The 21,469-nt window shown below is 36.3% G+C and overlaps 4 protein-coding genes and 2 long non-coding RNA genes across 8 annotated transcripts in view; 3 read left to right on the plus strand and 3 right to left on the minus strand.

The window, feature by feature from the left end:
- The first annotated feature begins 422 nt into the window (after positions 1–422).
- Positions 423–4,488, plus strand: LOC138403786 (uncharacterized). Of its 2 annotated transcripts, none has more exons than XR_011237949.1 (2): positions 423–549; positions 3,474–4,488. It is a non-coding gene; the product is annotated as an uncharacterized lncRNA (long non-coding RNA). The 2 variants fall into 2 exon arrangements; XR_011237950.1 differs by having other exon boundaries at positions 423–523.
- LOC138403785 (uncharacterized) lies at positions 1,033–3,317 on the minus strand. Its single transcript, XR_011237948.1, has 3 exons — positions 2,729–3,317; positions 2,110–2,253; positions 1,033–1,164 (listed from the first exon to the last, which is right to left on the minus strand). It is a non-coding gene; the product is annotated as an uncharacterized lncRNA (long non-coding RNA).
- RpL12 (ribosomal protein L12) lies at positions 4,059–6,631 on the minus strand. Its single transcript, XM_034979288.2, has 4 exons — positions 6,451–6,631; positions 6,299–6,372; positions 5,140–5,320; positions 4,059–4,282 (listed from the first exon to the last, which is right to left on the minus strand). The coding sequence occupies exons 1-4, from the start codon at positions 6,485–6,487 to the stop codon at positions 4,080–4,082; spliced, it is 495 nt and encodes a 164-aa protein (XP_034835179.1). The 5' UTR covers positions 6,488–6,631; the 3' UTR covers positions 4,059–4,079.
- A 968-nt stretch (positions 6,632–7,599) lies between these two features.
- Positions 7,600–11,307, plus strand: TSG101 (tumor susceptibility gene 101). Its single transcript, XM_034979304.2, has one exon. The coding sequence runs from the start codon at positions 7,744–7,746 to the stop codon at positions 8,941–8,943; it is 1,200 nt and encodes a 399-aa protein (XP_034835195.1). The 5' UTR covers positions 7,600–7,743; the 3' UTR covers positions 8,944–11,307.
- Positions 11,308–12,462: 1,155 nt separating this feature from the next.
- On the minus strand, positions 12,463–19,814 carry SerRS (Seryl-tRNA synthetase). Its single transcript, XM_034979496.2, has 8 exons — positions 19,339–19,814; positions 18,758–18,974; positions 18,416–18,576; positions 17,898–18,079; positions 15,644–15,734; positions 13,958–14,214; positions 13,462–13,588; positions 12,463–12,794 (listed from the first exon to the last, which is right to left on the minus strand). The coding sequence occupies exons 1-8, from the start codon at positions 19,657–19,659 to the stop codon at positions 12,663–12,665; spliced, it is 1,488 nt and encodes a 495-aa protein (XP_034835387.1). The 5' UTR covers positions 19,660–19,814; the 3' UTR covers positions 12,463–12,662.
- A 686-nt stretch (positions 19,815–20,500) lies between these two features.
- Positions 20,501–21,469, plus strand: part of Rme-8 (receptor mediated endocytosis 8) — a 35,449-nt gene continuing 34,480 nt past the window's right edge. For both annotated transcript variants that reach the window (XM_034979491.2, XM_069505220.1), the window contains exon 1: positions 20,501–20,626. The gene's annotated coding sequence lies outside the window, so the exon portion shown is untranslated. The remainder of the gene's footprint in view (positions 20,627–21,469) is intronic.

Below are 21,469 nucleotides of genomic sequence, written 5' to 3' on the forward strand. Positions count from 1 at the left end.
GCCTTTTTGAGCACCAAATAATAGAGCTTATCTTTGCCATAGAACTACAGTCCTTGCCTAGAAAATGATATCATAGACAATAGTCCAACCCCTAGAGTCGGATATCATCTGTGAGTCGGATAGTTCCAAAGAATTTCTAAGTACTATTGTAATCATTCATCTAAGGTACTACTTAATTATTTATATAGGTAGGTACCTACTTAATTAATTAGTTCAGATCATAGATTATCTAGTTCTGTGGCCCTACCGCGGTTGTTTGACAGCTACAATGTCACGATCGCAATCATCTCTGATTGGTTAATGCTCGCTCACTATTGGCCACAATGCATTGTTGCAACAAGAATCGCACAAATTTAGCCAATCAGAACAATTGAGATTGTAATAATGATTGATGCAGGTTTTAGACAATCGCCCTACAGATTGAACTTTGATGATGTTGTCAAAATGTTTGTGGTCTGTGGGTAACAACGTGATGACGCAACGTGAGGCTCAAGCAGTAAGCACAGAGTACATTGAATATGCAGTAAGTAAAGAATTTGGAAGTACTAGGTAGGTACTACTCAAGAGCTCAATAAGCTAGAACCCAGAGCTAAAACCAGAAACCAGTTAGTGCCAGTTAGGGTGATTTGGTACAACCTACTGTTTGTTACCACAGACCAATAACATATAGGATACAGACCACCAACTCCATAGACGATGTTTGTTTCAGTAGTAAGGGGAAGTGGGAGGCAAGGAATTTATATAACAAATTGTCATTGTTGTAGTGATCGTCTGTCTCACATTTTATTGGTTTTTACTATGAGAATCCACAGGACCATCTCTTTCTAACTTTATATAATATATAGCAATTATATGCCCGGATTGTCGTAAATTAGGGATGGCGTGACAGCAGGAAAACCGTAACTTTTTAGTGATGTCCTTTTTACAGATTTTAACGGTTTTGCTATTAATTACCGATTTTCAGTATTTATCGGTAATCCTACTAATAATTTATTAAGGAATTTAGTTTTTCAAAAAAAAAAATCAATCAAATTTATCAAAATATAAAAACTTTATTTAGAATAGACAATAACCATGTTCCAGTTGTAGTTGACGATAAGTGTTCATCTGTATTCTTAAGCTGTGGGCCACATCTCTGCTGAAGACTTGCGCAGCAAGTTTCACCTGTAATGCATAGTTATTTTTTTATAGATAATTATGTTAATAAACTAAATTTGATAATGCAATTTAGAGTTAAAGTAGACATTGGGTTTAAAATATAATTAAAGAATTTAAATGAGTAGTTTGGAAATTCATTAGGATTCAAATTTTTGTTCAAAAAATTACCTTTTATGCTCATAATTATACTATCCTAAACCTAATTATCCTAATCCTAATGTTAATATTATAAACTAGCCGATGCCCGCGACTTCGTACGCGTGGATTTAGGTTTTAAGAATCCTGTGGAAACTCTTCAATTTTCCGGGATAAAAAGTAGCCTATGTCCTTCCCCGGGATGCAAGCTATCTCTGTACCAAATTTCGTCAAAATCGGTTGAACGGTTGAGCCGTGAAAAGCTAGCAGACAGACAGACAGACACACTTTCACATTTATAATATTAGTATGGATGTGAAAGTGTGGATGTTTGGATGTTTGTTACTCAATCACACAAAAACAGCTGAACGGATTTGGATGAAATTTGGAATGGAGATAGATTATACCCTGAATTAACATATAGGCTGCTTTTTATCCCGGAAAATCAAAGAGTTCCCGCGGGATTTTGAAAAATGAAAATCCACACAGTCGCTGGCATCACCTAGTATGCTCATAATTATCTTCGACACTATTGGGCGCCGACCCTGGTTATTGGTACTTCTTGTTTTTATGGTGTCTATGTGATCACGTGATGAGATTTTTGTAAGCTAAAACTTAAAATTGACCAACAACAGGGTCTACAACCCATAGTTTCAGAGACAGTGCTTTCAAAAACGTGATAACATAGACACCACGAAAACAAGAAGTTTTAGTACCAATAACTAAGGTCTGCGCACCATAGTTTTATTGGATTTTTTCCATGGCAAGGACATTATCACAAAGCTATTGTTACAAAACAAATGTTCAGTTACTTGCCTTCAACTTGTCATATCAATTTGGTTTCACATGCTTGTCTGTTAATTTGGTAGACCATCCAACACCTGCCACACCATCAACAGCAAACAGCTTCTCGATGTAGTCCCACTGAGCACGCTGACTCCCGATGAGCAAGTCCTTCTTCTGAAAATTATTGTGAAAACATTTGAGTAAATGTGGGACATCATATATATGATATATTTATGACTCAGTGGTTGAGAGTAATGAGTAATAGAAGTTGTTGGCTCTAAAATAGAGTGCTGAATTAAATCTGGTGACTTCTGTTTGTCAGGAATCGGGATATTTGGCAAGGGATTTACTAAATCTATAGGACTTGAAATAACAGAAGCTTGCTCATTCCTACTTTGTTTGTCTGTTTGTGAAGTCGATGGAATATCGACTATGTTAACATCGAGGGGTTTACCAGTCTGTAAAGGGGATATCTCTGGAAATTTGACAATTTTTAAATGTACTATACCAGGGTTTTTAGAAGACTGTGTAATATGCAAATTCAGCGTGGGAATTGAATCTTTTGTCAATCTATTATTTACGATATACCGAGGTAAGAAATGGGATTCGCAAATCCTGACATTTTTTAATTGCCTAAGGGAGTACTTACGCAAATATGTACAGTTAATCAACCACGCTTTCCATCTAGTTGTGTCGGTAAAAGGTACGGCGTGTAAATGTAGGGTGCACTTACACTACTTACGTTACACTTAGGTACACTACACTGCCTCATATCAGATAAAAAGGATACTAGGTATTTAGAAACACTAACAATTATTACTAAGCCTAAATTAGGCAGGCAAGTTTAAAGAGCACATCCACTATATCTCTCAATTAAAACAAAAACATAAAAATCTGAAAATAGAAATATAAAATGAATATCCTGTTATAACTGCAGCACACTTCAAGGTTTAAACTCTCGCAATGGATTAAGGAGAAAAATTGAGTTTTTTAGGTTAGGTTATAAAATCTCTCAAAACCGACATGTTTTTATTTCGAAATTCTATGTAATGAAAGCCGATTGGATCTAATCACCGACCAATAAGATTTGAGCAAAAAATATCATAGGTGTGCTGTATGTACATGTGCCTTTAATACTGTGTGAGTGGAGCGAGATAGTCCTGTGGATTTCGAAAGAGGAATAGAAAGTGCGAAAGAAATGGACTGATGCATCTTTTATGGCCCTCAGTTGACAGGGCCTGGTTTGTTACTATTTTCGAAAAACTAGAATTTTCGCGGCTGGTTGTATCAAACTACCTTAAAAAACCAATGTACCTACCTAACAGACAAAATTTCTCAATAAATTCGGCCCTTTTTTTCGCCTATTTTTTATGTACGTATTCGATATTTTCCAGGTTTCTGAACCAATTTGCAAATATTTTTTTAATCAACAGAGGATGTTAAGGTGGTTGTCCCATTTTAATTTCTGGATCCAACTCCTCAATCCTGATGCTGCAGGGTTACTGCCCGCCTAAGTTATCAAGATTCAGGAAGCGTTCACAGCGAATTAATGTTGTAGGTACCAAGCAACGACCTTATGCTTGAACTCAAAGTCCCAACTCCTCAACCCTGATGATGTAGGCACTCTGCACAGCACTCCAAAATGTTAACCATTTTGGCTTTATGCAACTAGTCATCAGCTAAAATTTAGTAAAAGTTTAACTGATAATAGATGTTTCCGCATTTATAATATCAGTGCATGTCTGTCTGCTAGCCTTTCACAACCCATCTGTTCATTTGGTACAGATATAGCTTGCATCCAGGGAAAAACATAGGGTACTTTTTATCCCAGAAAATCAGTTCCCACGGGATTGTTTAAACCTAAATCCATACGAAGTCACGGGCATCATTTAGTATTTAATATTTGGCTTTTAATTTCCTTATACTCTTTAATTATAATGTATTTTTTTACTAAAGGATTGAAAATGAAACAACAATAATATTATGAAGCTTTAGAATGTTTATTCATCAACAGTAACTGCACCAGTGTTTATGTCAGCAATAATGTCATGTGGTGGTCTGCCGTCAACCGTGCAGCCGACGGACTGTGCAGTGCCGAGGATCTCTTTCACTGTTCCAGAGAGATACCTTGCCATGGAGCGAGGCCTCATGATCTTGGCAATCCCGATGACATCCTCCATTGTTATGTTACCGCTGTGTTTGACTGGAAAATAAAAGATATATAGGTAAAGAAAATACAACATCTGACATCACTGAAATGGATATAATAATTATACAAGTACGATGGACGAGGTGTGCCATACAAAATTAGTACCAATATTAATAATTACTAACAATTTTGTTTAAGTTTCCTGTAATTACTAACACCAATATGATCCTTGTTGGTCGAAATAAAAACATTTTATTTTATTTATTTATTTATTTTAAAATGAGATGAGTTATTATTTTGTGCAGATTCAAATCACCCCACTGAGCATCCTGGGAATTAAAATTGACAATATGTCAAACAGTTTTTGTGTTGACAGATAATCACCTCATCACAACATTGTTTTGAGTATGCTCACATCCCATGAGACTGCCGCTATCAGCGCCAAAATGGCAAAAATCAAGTTGTTTCAAAAACAGATCTGCATTTGCAGGTCCAGCATACGTATATCAGTAGAGGTCAGTGTCTGACATTGATACAGAATATAGTAATTAGAACTTGGCTGGACACACTAGCTGAGTCTTGATAACTATTAAGGTCATAAACAGAAAAGGCTACTTTTTATCCTGGAACATCAGTTTCCAACTTAAATTCATGAAGACAAAATTGCAGGCCATTATCTATTTTTTAAATGACCTTAAAATGTACAAGGAATGACTTTTCAATTTTCATGGAGGCCATTATTGTTGTTATGGCAGAAATAGAAATACACATTCTGTGAAAATCTCAACTCTACCAATTACAGTTCACAAGATACTGCCTGCTGACAGACGGACGGACAGCGGAGACCTAGTAACAGGGTCCTTCAGATGCGGAACCCTAAAAAGGCAAACTTGTGTCATAGTTCAACTTACTGTTCTTCTGCTTCTTGCGATCACGTGGAGGTTCCTTCAGAGCTCTAATGATAAGGGCAGCTGCAGATGGTACAACAGAGATCTGTGCCTGTCTGTTCTGCACAATCAGCTGCACTGTGATCTTCAGTCCCTTCCAGTCGCTGGTGGCCTTGGCGATGTCATCACCCACTTTTTTTGGGGACTGTGACATAGGCAAGCAAGTTATTAAGAGTTTAACAAATATTTGATTTTACTACTGCAAAGATTGTGTTACAATATGTGGCCGAAAGTAATGTACATCAGCTTTTAGAATGACATTTCGGCTTTGTAGAGCGTTGTCTCTGTCACTCATACCTATATGACGTTTTGTCAGTCTCAACGACAGGGACAGAGCTCTACAAATCTGCTATTTCTTTCTAAAGGTCGATGTACATTACTTTCGGCTGCGTACTGTAATTCTGTTTCATATAAGTTATCATTAGAATGTGCCATAACTAAACCAAATATGTAAGTTTAGCATCATCAAACTGTTTGCCAATATTTCTTAAATAGGTACTTGTACTTGGAGATTTCAATTTACAAATTTAGGTACTTCAAGTTTAGATTTGATCTAGAATTTGTTTTAATTAAAGCACATTCTCAAATCGGCATCAAATTCATCGGGACAATTATATTTAAAAGAAATTAATGTGTATATATTGAAAAATGTATAAAGTATGAAAATGAAGATTTTTAATTAAATTTATCATCCTATTTTATACAATTATTTTCTCATACCAAAACTTAGCGTATCTTATCAACAGCCTGGTCCGCGACTCCTTATTGGGCATATCGGAGTAGCCGCGACAGGGAAACGTATCCTGAGTCGCGGGTTCCTTCCATCCGCCACCCGGAAGGACGCGCCTGGTAGGGAGGCACCCCCCAGGATCATACATCACATTCAAGTGTATTACATTACAGCCAACATTGCATTCCTCATCACGGATGAATCATATTGACTACATTAAAACTCGAAATTAAAACAAAAATGCCCAATGACTGTAATGTAAACCATGTGGTTCTTTCACTTAAGGTCATATTTACATAATAAATGCTATTTGGCCTCTTTATCATCGCTGCGACGCAAGAATTTGTAGGTTATAAATGAAACCATTACATATTTCAATAAAATCGTACTCACCAGACCTAGAGGACCAATTTTAGGAGCTAAAGATGATGTAGCACCAACTTCTCCACCGACACATCTCAAGTTAACTGGAATAGCACAAAGATTTAGGTAAGAACAAGTACCTAACCGGGAAACCATTTATTTTGGGCACTTTGACAACTTACCGATTTTAATTTCGTTAGGATCGAATTTAGGCGGCATTGTTTTAAATTAAGGTAATGTGGAATCACAATAATTAACACGATCCAAAGAGATTACTTTGGATTTTATTTGACGAACTCTACGAGAACGTTTCACGAACGTGACAACTCGTCTCGTCTCGTCGACTCGGAAAAGAAAAAGAAAGATAACAAACAGTGTGACCAGTGGCCCTACCGCGGTTGTTTGACAGCTACAATGCCACGACCGCAATCATCTCTGATTGGTTAATGCTCGCTCACTATTGGCCATAATGCATTGTTGCAACAAGAATCGCACAAATACAGCTAATCAGAACAATTTTTTTTTTTTTTTTTTAATACAATAAAACTTAAAGCTAGCCTTATCTAATTACTATATCAATCATTATTACAATCTCAATCAGAACAATTGAGATTGTAATAATGATTGATGCAGGTTTTAGACAATCGCCCTGCAGCAGACAGCAGGCAGATTTCCACAGTCCACTATCTAGTATACCCACGGGCCACAGTATACCAATGTACTCTGTGGTCCACTTCGTGGGTCCACTACCCCACCGACCAGAAAAAAAAGCATTTTTTTTTTGTCTGGCTTTACACGAAAAAAAAAAGCTAGATTGTAGTGTTTTCAGTTTACGATTTTTATTTTATTGGTCTGTATTATTGGTTGTATTATTGGTCTGTATGTATTTTAGTTTTGTATGTATTTTATGGTTTTTCTTTTTACGCTTGTTTCTGGATGAATTTGCCCTTTAAATAACCACGATTTTTTTAAAATATAGTTAATTATTTAGTTTTTAATCATTTCACGAACCTAAATTTTCGTTTTTAAAATTAACCTAAATCCCTGTCAACAGAGGATGAAATCATGATGAAATCCTTTGAAACACCGCTTTGAAATAGCTCGTGAGTCATTTTGTACGCATAATACCGTGTAGACTGCTCTATAGTCTAGGTTCCAATCCGGATTACTGGTCTGTGATGTAACCCATGTTTAAATCATTGTGTAATTACGCCCCTTTATGCTAGATTGTAATTTTAGTACCTACAAGTTGATTATCTCTTGAGGTTTAAAAGCAAAAGAGCTAAAACCCAGAGCCGTAAAACCAGTTTAAAAAAAAATCTTATTATTTGTCAACTCACAATAGGTAGATAGGTAGCTGTCAGACAAAAATTAATTTTATAAGTCGAGTTAGTAATTTTGCCTTGTCTTTTTTAATTTGATCCAATTTAGAGGATTTTCTTTATATTTAAGTGCTTGTGTATGTGACAATCATCATGGCCAACGACGAGGCTGTGTTAAAAGTGTATCTTTCGAAATACAAGCATCGAGATATTACATCACGAGAGGTGATCAATTTGATTCAAGTTTATCGGAGTCTGACTTATCGTTTAGAAGCCTTTGTGTTCAATAATGGAGTTCGAAAGGACCTGCTCAGTCTAGAAGGAACCATACCGGTGAACTACAAAGGCTCATTTTATAACATACCCGTATGCATTTGGTTGATGGATACGCATCCGCAGAATGCACCGTTGTGTTTCGTAAAACCAACACCCGATATGTCTCTAAAAGTGTCCAGATATGTCGACAGTAATGGCAAAGTGTATCTACCGTACTTACACGAATGGAAAGCGAATGGATCTACTCTTCAGACACTCGTGCAATGTATGATTTCAGCATTCGGTGAATTGCCACCAGTATTTGCTAAGCCACGAAACGAGTCTCGGGCGCCATACCCGGTGAATTCTTTCATGCCACAGCCATCTGGATACCCATTTCCTGCAGTGAGTCCTCCACAGCCTGGCTACCCTTCAGTAACTCCATATCCCACAACATCTAATCTGCCTTACCCAAATTATGGAACACCATATCCTGGTTTAGCCAACACTAATGGACCACCATTCTCTCCTCCTAACCCAACACCTTATCCTCCTACACCACCCTCACTAGGGACTGATGTAGCAGGTGGAACTATTACCGAGGAGCATATCAAAGCTTCCTTGTTATCTGCAGTGGAGGATAAACTGAGGAGGAGGCTCAAAGAGCAGTCCCAACAATCACAAGCAGAGCTTGAAACCTTACGCCGCACCCAACATGAGCTCCGAGAAGGCAAGTCAAGACTGGAGGATATTTTGACAAGATTGCAAAGGGAGAGGAGTGAACTTGATAAAAATGTGACTGTATTACAAGAAAAGGAGAAGGAACTGGAGTCTGCTGTGGAACATTTGGGAGAACAGGAGAGTGTAGATGTTGATGAAGCAGTCGTGACTACCGCTCCATTGTACTCACAGCTTTTGAACGCCTTTGCAGAGGAAGCTACTCTTGAGGATGCTATCTACTACATGGGTGAGGCTTTACGTAAAGAGATTATTGATTTGGACACATTTTTGAAGCAGGTACGAACATTGGCTCGGCGACAGTTCACTTTAAGGGCTCTAATGCATAAATGCAGGCAAAAGGCCCAACTAGCATGTTGAACCAACCAGTGTTGATACCAAAAAGTTCAAACTGGTTATCTTCAAATATAATTAATATATATTATTATAACTGAAATGAATAACTCAGTAACTATGTATTGCTGATTTTAAAAGTGTTGTGTATACTTTGATTGTAAGTATTGATTAAGTGTTCAACAACACTGTTCGTTAATAATGTTGCTGACTGCCTATATACATGCTTTGATTATATATATAAAAAATATGTACTATTTGTTATAATAACTTTTATGAAGAACTAGATTAACTAAGTTTTACACTTTAAGATGAATTGTGGCCATAGCACTATAGTTATGTTATTCACATTGCTATTATTATTGGCTAAATCCATAATAGTGTTACTATGATTGTCCTTTATTTACTCAATAGTGGAGGTGTGTCTATCTATAGGTTGATTCCAGAAAACCTACATCAATCATTATTACAATCACAATTGCAGTGATTGGCTAAATTTATTGTCTTTTGTGTTTAGTTTTTTAGTTCTACTAAAACTACTCACTTTTATAGTTCTTTGTCAATACTTGTGGCTAGATACAGCAGCACTTTTCTGAATGGAATTAGAGTAGATCATCACATTGTAGCTGAAAAACTTTAGTGCTAGGCCCTGTATTGCTATATTGGATAAAAGTATTATTTGATTTTCTAAAAAGTATCTATATTTTATTTATTTGCATAATAGAAGTCATCATTATCACAGGCTAGGTGGTCTTATATATGTACATGCTTACATTAAATATCAAATATAGGAAATCATATTCATCAAGTAAATAATATATCATTTATGATTATGGTTTTAGCTATAATTTTTTTATTTAGCGTAGTTAACTTTATTTTTGCAGTCAATGTAATTAATCTTTTTTTTTTTTATTCAGTATCTTATAATTATACAATGTTTTCATTTGAAATAAGATTATGAGTGACCAATTCGGAATTTAAATTACAGTTAATAAATCCAAGAAATGAAGTCTGTAAAGCATTTGTAACTGAATTAAAAAAAGGAAGTTCTTTACCAGTTTATTATTAAATGTTATTAATTATTATGGTATAAGTACATGATTTTATCAGTTTCACATTTACCTACTATAATATTATGTAAGTTTTAGATCTCAGAGTTTTTGATTAAAAAAAATGTAAGAGACCAGAGACACAGTGTTCTTAATTTGGATGTACACAATCTCTTGACTAAACTGAAATTCAGGGATGTGGTGCAGGCACTCCTGTGTATTTGAATATTTATTTATACCACACCTATGTATTTAGTGCATGAATAATACACTGATACTATTTTCAGTAATATAAGGATATATATCAATTGGGGATTTAAGGATTTTGACAATAAATGAAACTGTAAATTACTTTGAATTCATATTAGCAATTTTATAATAGTTGTATGTATTTGTGTTATTGTTTATATTAAGTAGGTACTTGTAGTTATTAGTTTTAATATTGATTACAACATAATATACTTAAATTTGCTTTGTTTATTACCAATTTACGTATCATCCATTGAATGGGGACCTTACATAACTTTTTCACATTGTACAGTAATATAATTTCCTAGAATTTAATTGTTTATATATGTACTAATAATGGTCTTGATGAAATTATTTATGCGTCATGAGAGTTGAAAACAAAGGCGGTCATTGCACTTACTGTATATAAAGTTGCAGACATACTACTGTGTTGTGTGGAGTGTTACTACGCACATTGGAGCAACCCCCCAGCACTTCATAAATATAAGCAAACACCATCTACTATCGACAAGGACAGCGCTATACGTAAGTCGAGTGGGACAAGGACAACACTCTACATAATACTAATAGATGTAACCTTACGTTGCGGGTGTGCGAGAACTGTGTCGCTTCTTCAGTAATAGTTAGTATTATTTGCTTATGTGCATTTGTTCGTATAAAATGTATGATCCAATTGGGGCTTCAATTACGTCATAAATCACGACACACCACAACAGTAGTTTGCACCGTTAACCTTTAAGCACACCGCTTGCACGACACGATCTTAAACTACATGATAAACCTGAGCATTTTCAGTTTTCCTGACGCAAGCAACAATAATTCATTTAGATCGGTTTAAAGTCGGAAATGTACTCAAAACACGCAGACCCAACCTGACGCTCTGCCAGTTCTAATCATAGTCTTTGCTGGAAGGTGTTGTTGGTGTTGGTATGATATTGACTTGTCAATTACATCAAATTGGGTCACGAGTTTTGTATGTTTTTGCCTTAATATTTTATGTATGAAAAAAAACCTAGGACTTATAATCATAATTATTGTATCGTCAAGGGTTATTTATAATATGTGTAACTTATTTGTCACAATAAATCTTATAAAATAAGACTGTTTTTCACTTTTCATAAATCTTACAAGGGACGGGTTTGTCTGCACGTCACACTGAATGCGCGGTATTTACGCGCGCGTAAACGTGCGGTATTATAAAACCATGGCGTAAATACATAGTGAGATGTTTGTGGACGAGTGTTAGGGTGTTTTCCCACTGAAGTGAAGAAGAGTGGAGATGTGTTTAACAAACCAATCAGGTTTGATGACATTATATTATGAAGTATCTCTTAAAGGTAATACCTACTTAAGAATTTAGGAACTGTGAATCATATCAAACTGCAGAAGAGTGTCCTCAACGCGCGCTAGAGTGATAATATATTCATACTCATAGTTCCTTGTACAGCTTCTAAGAGCCACGTTGAACATGATTCCGTGCGCGTTCCTGTTTCAATTTCAGCCTTTCGGAGCAAGACGTGTGCACTTCTGCCAATTAAATTATTAACAAACTAGCTTATGCTCGCGACTTCGCGTGGACCTCACAAATTTCAAACCCTATATTACTCCCACTATATTTCGAAAAACTTTTCTTAGCTGATGTCTACGTCATAATAGCTATCAGCATGCTAAATTTCAGCCCGATCTGTCCATTACTTTGAGCTGTGCGTTGATAGATCAGTCGGTCAGCCACCTTTTAATTTTATAAATATAGAGTTGATATAATTATATCACTAACACTAACCTGATTGGTCTAATCACGTCTCCGCTTCAGTGGAAATACTTCAGCGTGATAACTCATACGGAAAATGAAACAAAAAATTAAGAAGTCATTCATTTAATGTAGGTAATTAACAGATATAAATTTTAAGCTTAGCATATAAATAAGTTAAATGCCTTTGCTAAAATGAATGTGAGTTTGTGATTTAATCCCCTATTGCCAAACTTGCTTGATTGATTTTTTTTTGATAAAGCATTCAGCGTTTTTTTTTATTATTTTATCATTATAGTATAATCCAAACATTATAAATGCTTGAGTCTGTCTGTCTGTACTGTGTACCATGGCTTAATCGCTGAATAGATTTGACGTGGCAAAAGATAGCTACGTTCCAAGTATCATTTGATACTTTTTATTATGCTAACCATACACGATCAAGATTACCGTCAAGTTTGCAGCAGACTTGAAGCGGCGCCCAGTGAACCGATAGTCCGTCAAGTTTACTGGACGCCGCTTCAAGTCTGCTGCAAAGTAAACAAGATCGTGTATGGCCAGCGTTATGGGGAACTTAGTTTTCTACCCGATTTGTTAAAAAACTAAATATACGCGAATAAAGTCGCGTACGAAAGCTAGTATCACATATAGCTGTATCAATATATCGCATCACAAGTCTAGCAATAGCAACTAAATGACTATTTCTTCTCGTTCTGTTTCTTGCCCTTCTTGGCGGCGGCGGCTGCTTCCACGTCGATAGGTGCAGGCTTCACGAATGGTATGAGCTCCTGGTACTGCTCCGGCATCCAATCTTTCAATACTTCTGGCACCTATTAAGAAAATATTACTACATTATTTGGCCCCGATTCTCTAGTCTCTCTCTAAACTAAATTTAGAGTATCTGCATCCTTTTCTTTTTACTAATGCTAAAAAAGGAACGGAACATTACATTCACATTTAAAGACTCTAAATTTTAGTGCACAATACAAATTTAAACAGTAGGTTCGCGAGTGCGTGCTAAAATCACGGGTTTTACCATCTAAAAATTAAATTTAGAAATGTCAAACTGCTTCTGTCCTTTTCCTATTACAATAGTAAGAAGAGGGTGCGAATACGCTAAAATTAGGTTGTGCTTAGAATCGGCGGAATCTCTCATCCACTATTACTAAATAGTACTTAGTGGGTGCATCATGCGTAAACTACATATATTATGTATATGTTTGGTATGATTTCCCTACACTATAGATACAATGTAGTCATAATAAACTATGTTGGCCTGCCTGACGTTGTTTAGAAACCGCTGCGCTGGTCTAACCAATTTCTAGGGGAATTTAACGGTACGGTGACGTTTTATCGCATTTTATGGCGCCAAAACGTCTATAAAAGCTTCGCTTTAAAATATTATTTTTAAAATTGGTAAGAGCTTTTAAAAGCCAAAGTGTTCAGTCTGACCTTTTGGTTATCGAAAGAGTTAAGATGCTAGAAATGTATGAATACCTTGATGCCTTCCTCAGTCTGATGCACCTCGAGCAGCGCGCAGATGACGCGCGTGGTGGCGCACATGGTCGCATTCAACATGTGCACATACTCCGTAGCTGCATTCATTTTCTTAGTTTGCCCGTACCTAGTGAGAATTAACTATCATTATTTATTGAAGTCAAACGACCTCCAGCGCGCTGGGCCCATGACCTTTAGAAGATGGCAGGAAGTGGTTAGATGTGGCAGGTTCGCTCTCCAAAAGGCCTATATCCAGCAATGGGCATGGATAAAATGGCACATGAATACTCATATTATGAGTTGATATAGCAATATATTTAGCAGAAGTTAACATTTACCTAACCAGCAGTCCTTTAGCTTGGTATTCGAGACAGTTCCTGCAAGAGGAAGGTGCCAGATCTTGGGAATCACATTTCAAGTACGGGATGCAAAGTGTCTGACTGAAATCCTCATACATCCTTACAGGCACATAACAATCAGAAAAGTTAATTCTTACCTGACCAGCAGTCTTCTGGCTTGGTATTCGAGACAGTTACTGCACGAGACCAGCTCCCTGAAGGCTCCAGACCCTGGGAACCACGCCTCAAGGTCCAATTTCTTAGCAGCGGCATGGTTAAGTGCACCAGAAACTATGTTCACGACGCGGTACGGGATACCAAGCATTTGGCAGAATCCCTCGGCGTTGGTGATCATCTCTTCCATCATAATCCAGGAGGCGTTGTCGTGGGGCGAGGTCAGAACAAATTGTTCTACCTTGAAAAAAAAAATTAAATTGTTGGATAGAACTTTTATTTTATGGAAGTCCATGAGACACACTGTTGGGATTATTTTGCTATGATCCTGAAGAGTAGGAACAAACGGACGATTCAATGACAAGCAAATACCTCGTCATCATAAGCCAAAATTGCTGCATGTGCGTCATAAAATCAACAATATTATATTCCCTAAAACTTATCAACATCATTCGTTATAATCCAATCATTGAATTGGATGTATGCTGTATGTCAGGCTTGAAGCCTGAATAGAGTGTGTCACAGGGTTGTTGTGTTGCATGGGGTGGATATTGTTTGCTTGTCCTGCAAGTGTAGTAACATATTGCATGTTGCAACCAAACCATTTAGAACCTAATATTCCTCACATTTTTGCAACTTTATTTTGCTAAGGGTATAGTGTACTTAGGGCGGAGTTTGCCCTCACCATTTTATATGGGCTCCCCCAAGGATCAAAAAGATTCATCTTCGCCCTCTTAATGGCTATCTTTTTTGCCTTGGCAGCCTCCTTATAGATCGAGTAGAGGCGCTGTTCTTCCGCCTCGTCTTTCAATCGCCGTCGCCGGCTTCTTTGCAGCCGGCGCCGTGCTTGGCAGCAAGCTTTGCACAACTGCTCTATCTTCTCCACCTGATGCCTCGCGGACTCAAGAGCTTCAACTTCAGCGTGCCACGCGGCCATCTGCTGCTCGTTCTCCGGGATTCCAGAGACCCACGCCTGGACTATTGCCGCTTCGATGGCAAAGGTTCTGTCGTTTATGATCTATATAAACACACATGTGTCAACTGAAACGTGCTCGGGGGTCAACAGAAAATCAATGCTGTAGTAGCATTTCACTGCTCATTGTAAGTCTCAATAGCTGGTCAAAAAGCGTAATGGTATTCGAAAGGAATGGTATAGAAGGTCAAAGTGACAAACCCACCCCATTGCATTATTTTAGAAACTATTATCAGAAGCTTTATATATAATTGTTTAACATGACAAATATTCTGATTCTGACTAATTTTTGACCTTCTCTTACAACACCACATAAATGTGCCCAGGATCTGGTTGATGGCATTTCGCTTCCATGGGAGCAAGTTCTACTGTTTATGTAAGCATACTTAAGTTTTTCTCTGTTGTTTAGACTTAAAGCATGCAACTTGTTTTCTTTGAAACAGAGATATTTCCCAAAAGCAAATATTTATTTATTTATGTACTGTGTCTCTTCACAGCTGCTTTATCCCGAAAGATGTGGCCATTACTTCAGCTGAATTTTGAAGATACTTTTTTCTGTATAAATATATATATTGTTACTAGATGATGCATTTTATCAAATGACTAGGTAACTAAGTAGTTAGGATTAGGATAATTGATTTTGAAAACTTAGTACATTCTACTACATAGATACTAATTTATTAATAGGCGTGTTTACCTTTTCAAACTGATGCACCCTAAAGATGCCGCGAGTATCTCGCCCGTGGGACCCGACTTCTTGCCGGAAACAAGTTGACAGACCTGCATACCTAAAACAATAATAAGTGTGAGTGTGCACAAAGAACTTTTCAACCTGGTTCCTCCTTCACCTTTCTACTATCGTACCGCAAGGCATCGCCAAGGTCTGCACCCGTACGTAGTCGAAATTCGCCGGATACGTACGAAGCGATTTGCCTCCTCATTTCTAATTCGAACTGCCAAGATTTGGAACACCCTTCCAGCATCAGTTTTCCCACCGAATTATAATATGGATACCTTCAAGACGAGAGTGAATAGGCATCTTCTAGGCAAGCGCGCTCCATCTTACGCTGCATCATCACTTGCCACCCAGGTCTGATTGCAGCGCTAGTCTATAAATTAAAAAAAAAAAAGTGATTACATTTCATGGCCCAATCTCTTGCCCTTAACTTTATTGATTTTTCCGATATTTCTATCTGCCAGTAGCTCTTTTAGCCATAGTTAGATTCTAGGTATTGATTGTGCTAATTATGCTTTCTTTCTTTCTTTATTCCAACAAAATCCTACCTGCTGTTTCATGTTATGCATAACATTAGCATCGAAAACAATTGATGCATTTGATGTTACATTCGTTTTCTAAGCACTATAATAAGCCTAAATTGAGCTATTTATATAAACCTAGACGGGCGCGTTTGGAACCTTCATAGCTTTAGTTTTAAGTTCGCGTAAAAATTATCACCACTATATGATCATCTTACAAATGCAATAACCGACCATCAAAAAGTGTAATTTATTACCTATTTTGAATAAAACATTTGACTTTGAATACAAAGTCATTGTTAAAATTGCTGTATAACTTCAGTACCTTCAAGAGTAAATGTCAATATATGAGAAAATTTTTTTACAAAAAAAATAATAACCGACTTCGTTACATAAACACTAAAAATTGAAAAATAATTTAATTTATTACCGAATATATTATGTATACAAGAGTTATTATAGTTCCATAATAATACTTTTTGGTGCCGGTGCCAATTTTAGGTTGCTTTAGCTGCGCGAATCGTCTAGACTTCATATTTTTATGGGACTCCACAATGGCACCTCATTGGCACCGACCCCAAAAAATATTATTATGGAACTATATTAACTCTTGTATACATAATATATTATATATTCGGTAATAAATTAAATTATTTTTCAATTTTTAGTGTTTATGTAACGAAGTCGGTTATTATTTTTTTTGTAAAAAAATTTTATTTCACAATTTTTAGTGGCCCCATGGAATTATGCTATGACTGGTTAAAAATCTACTGATTACTAAGCTATTACACTAATCGCGAGCAATTTACTCTTATCCGTTGAGGAGTTCCAGTATCTATCTTCGAAGATGTTCATCAGATCTTCACCAAATTGAAATGGGACCAACTTTGAAGTATACCCTTTCAAACAAAAAAAGAATTTTCAAAATCGGTCCAGGCGTTTTTGAGTAATCGGGGAACATACATAAAAAATAAAAAATAAAAAAAATAAAAAGATTCCGACGAATTGAGAACCTCTTCCTTTTTTTGAAGTCGGTTAAAAAATAAAGCCAAAAGACTGTCGAAATCAGTGGTTTGTTGTTTCTTGCTTAGTGGCTTTTGGAAGTGCCACCACGGCACAATTTACTTCGCCAATGTTGCGTAGATTGAAGAAAACACAAGGGAGGTTACCAGAATTCTACTATTGAATTTTCCAAATACGCAATCCAATAGTTAGGTTATTGTTAGTATTTGAATATGCAACTTTAAACCAATACTAGCTGATGTTTGCTACTTTGTCCGCGTGGATTTAGGTTTTTAAAAATCCTGTGGAAACTCTTAGATTTTCTGGGATAAAAAGTAGCACGTACTCTCCAGGTTTTGAACTATACCCATGCAAAAAATCAAGTCGAAACATTGCCTCGTTTGTGACGTGATTAAAGAACACACCAACAAACAAATACACTGTCGCATTTATGATATGGGTAGTGGTTATATATATGTAATTGTTGTGTAAAAAGAAAGTAGATAGAATGTTACATAATGTACCTATCTAGAAGACTTAAAACCACAACAATTGTGTCATATTTGTAGTGTCATATCTTTTTTACACTGGTAAGTTTTGTATCTTCTGTCTTACTCATTACCAAGCACGAATTTTATGCACCATGTAATATGAACATAACATGTTTATGATAATAATGTCATTGTTTATACCTTATAGGTAAGGAAGCTTCTGCAATCCACTCGTCCCTGTGGTAAGCAGCTATGGGCTGCTCGGAGGTGGCGATGAGATACTTCTCCTCCACAACTGTGTCCCCCTTGTTCTCAGACCCTTTCCCCACCACTTTATACAATTCCTCATCAAATTGAGCTAGTTGAGCTACTTCTTGCATCACCTAAAAATTAATAACCAAACCAGTGGTAGATGCATCTGATGATTCAAAAATACTTGTAAAAGTTTAATTTCATAAAAAATATTTTTATTTTATTTTTAATAATGGTTTTATACAGGACCCTGATATGCATTTATATTTTGGTTGCTGTATCTCAAAATTAAACTAAACGAAATTGCAAAGCCTTTTGCCAAATAGATGTGGTAACATCTTAGGTGGGTATCCTTTTTGTAGGAATTAATAATAACTGATGTCAAGAATTTTTTATGGCACCAAGATCTGCAATCTGTACAATTCACAGCTGCAAATACCACCACATATTAAGTAAGACAAATATACCTCTTTCCTCATAAAGAATGGTGTGTAAAGTGGTGTGTATCCCTTTTTCAAAAGTATCCTAAGGGACAGTTGAACTAAGGCCTGCTCCAGAAACACTGCAGGTCCTTTGAGATAGTAACCTCTACCACCAGCCACAGCAGCGCCTCTCTCACCATCCATACCTGAAATAGAACAATAATATAAGAAAAACAGGCTATATTTATACTGCATAGAAGCATATGCCAAGTGCTTTATAAAAGCAGGGAGCAAAAGAGCAAGAGCTATTTCTGTTAGTAATTATATACAAAATTATATAACAGAAATAATGAGATTAAAAGAATCAAGTTAATATAAATGTCTTACCATCTATCATACAAATGAGGTCCACATGTGAGTACTTCTGTCTAACAGTGCAGTCTCCATAGGTTCTCTCAATGCCATTGTGGTCTTCATCATCATCCACTGGTACAGACTCATGCAGGTGGTTGCCTACTTCTCTGAGAGCTGCGGAACGAGCTTTCTCTGCAGCCATGAGAGCTTGCTCATTCTTTGTGATTGCATCATCTATGAGTATTCTGACCTAAGCAAATGAATCACCATTTGTAAGGTCAGATTTGTAAGTGATTAAGATATTACTTACCTATAATTTAATCAAATAAGATGTCTAATGCAATTTCTTACATTATACGTTTCAGCTCACATAAATTGATATGCAAAAGTCACTGTTAAGAAATCTACTACTACACACAACATCATCATATTATTGTCCAGATAAGTACATTCTTAGCGCACTTAACTATACGGCAAAGGTGGAAAACGACCTACTTTATCAACTTACGTGACATACTTATTGCTATTAAAACATGCCATATGGTATGACAAAATTTTGAATGACACCTTAAAAATAAGGCTGTAAAATAACTACAGAGATATTCCCAAGTTACCTTTTTAATTTGATTGACGGTGAGCGGCCGCAACTGCTCGCCAGTAAGGTTAATAAGATTATCACAGACTTCCTGAGGTACTGCCTCGTCCTCTGGACCAACCGGTTCTTTACTCTTCATCTTCTGCCCGATCTCTTTGCTACATACATTCTTCAACTTGTTCAAATTATCGGCGTCGTGGCGTAGTTTTCTCCATAAGGTATCTTGTTCAACCACAGTATCCACTAAGCCAACGTCTTTGAAACGTTTACGTTGATTTTCGCGAATTTTGTCCGGATCTCCATCTTTGTCCGCGCGAAACAAATCTAGGTCTAGAACCATTATGTGGTGTATCGCAAGTTAACTTAATTTATAGGAAGATATTTTGAATAATTATTTTAGAATGAAAGAGTTGAACCAAGTACAACCTACAAAAATCAAATTTGAAATTGTGATTTGTGACTTTGCCGAGTTGTGCCACCAAATACCAATTAGTATAGAATCGTGTATAGAATAGAGTTGCCTATCGATAGTCCAATATCGACAGACTATCGATAGTCAATCGATAATTAAGGTAAAATCGTTAGTAACTGCATGCATAAAATTGATAGTATTGATAGTGCAAAACAAGTAATACTATTGATGAAGTCAATACTTTCGATACTATCGACAGTATTACAAAATTTGCCAATAAGTACCAAAAACAATCGATACCATCGATAGTATCGATATTTTTACACTATCGATAGTACCAATTTGTTTTTTTTATCAGCTTGTACTGGGCTCTGTATTCTAGCTTTTTGACCCTTCTCACGTTGACACCACAGATCTCTGCCCTCATTTTTTTATTCTTTTCATTTTTTTAAGCTTGTGGCTTTGACATCTAGTTCTTGAAGAGAAAAATAATATAAATGCAAGATGCTCACGAAGATGAAGGTGAAGATGACAGATAATATAGTTTGTACTATTTTAAATCTCAATTTTATCCAATGTTTAACTTTTCATAGTGTTGTTGAAAATTAAATTGGACTTCATGAAACTTACCCTTAAATCGTTGGTAGTCAGGTCTACTAGGTGTACAAAGCAAGTTAGGCAACATAAAGATTTTGACCACAGACCAAGACCACCGACCAGAAATAAAAGACCAAGACCAGTGATTTTGACAGCTTGATGTTATGTCAAATTTATGATTGGTCGAATAATTTTGAGCGAGCTCATCTTTTTCTTATTTTGTGAATGTTTTGTATAATATGTTAATCCTATCGGATACTAGATGAAATATTAAACTTTATTCGCCTATCTAAAAAGTGTAAGTAGACCTTTAACATGTACTTGCGCGATGCTCGGTTTGTTTTGCCCCGCATATTGTTTACACGTCTCATAGATCCATGTTTCCCGTATTTATAAAGGGGAGGATACGTATTGGCGAAATCGAAATAAACAGTGTTATTACAGCACACGGGCACGAGAATGATCAGTCTTTGATCAATTTAAAGTATAATGCTTCAAATTAAGGTAGGTACCTATCATGTGTTTTCTAAGGTCGATTTTAATTAATTACAAAAAAGTTGGTACCTACCTATCGTGTATATACCCTCGGTAAGTACTAGGAATAGCAGATATTATCTTAGCTAAACTAATTGTAATTGTAGGTAGTCACCCTATTAGTGGTAATTTTAATCCATAACATTTAGAGGATCCCAAAAACCAAACATTGTTGCAATCCTTCTAATTGACTGTCACTTCCTCTGTTAGCTATTATATGTATATGTTTTAATATGAGAATCATAAATTCAGCCTACAAAACTTGCAATGATACATAATATGAAGCAATACCTACTAAGACTTTAAAAACTGAAAATGTTGTCCCCCTGTTCTTCTAGGTAGCTAGTTCCTCCTCCTTCATAATGCTGGTACCTATATGCTGCCTAGCAATTTAGTGTTCCAGTATAATGATGTGTAGTCAGAAGCTATTCAGGTCTGTGGGTTTATTAAACTGCCATACCTCTTACAAGCCAATCAACTTTCATCTTAGTCTGTTTTATTACACACTAGCTTATGCTCGCGACTTCCGTGTGGAGTAGACAAATTTCAAACCCCTATTTCACAACCTTAGGGGTTGAATTTTCAAAAATCTGTTCTCAGTGGATGC

This window comes from Maniola hyperantus, chromosome 20 (assembly GCF_902806685.2).
Source record: "Maniola hyperantus chromosome 20, iAphHyp1.2, whole genome shotgun sequence".
NCBI lineage: Eukaryota > Metazoa > Arthropoda > Insecta > Lepidoptera > Nymphalidae > Maniola > Maniola hyperantus.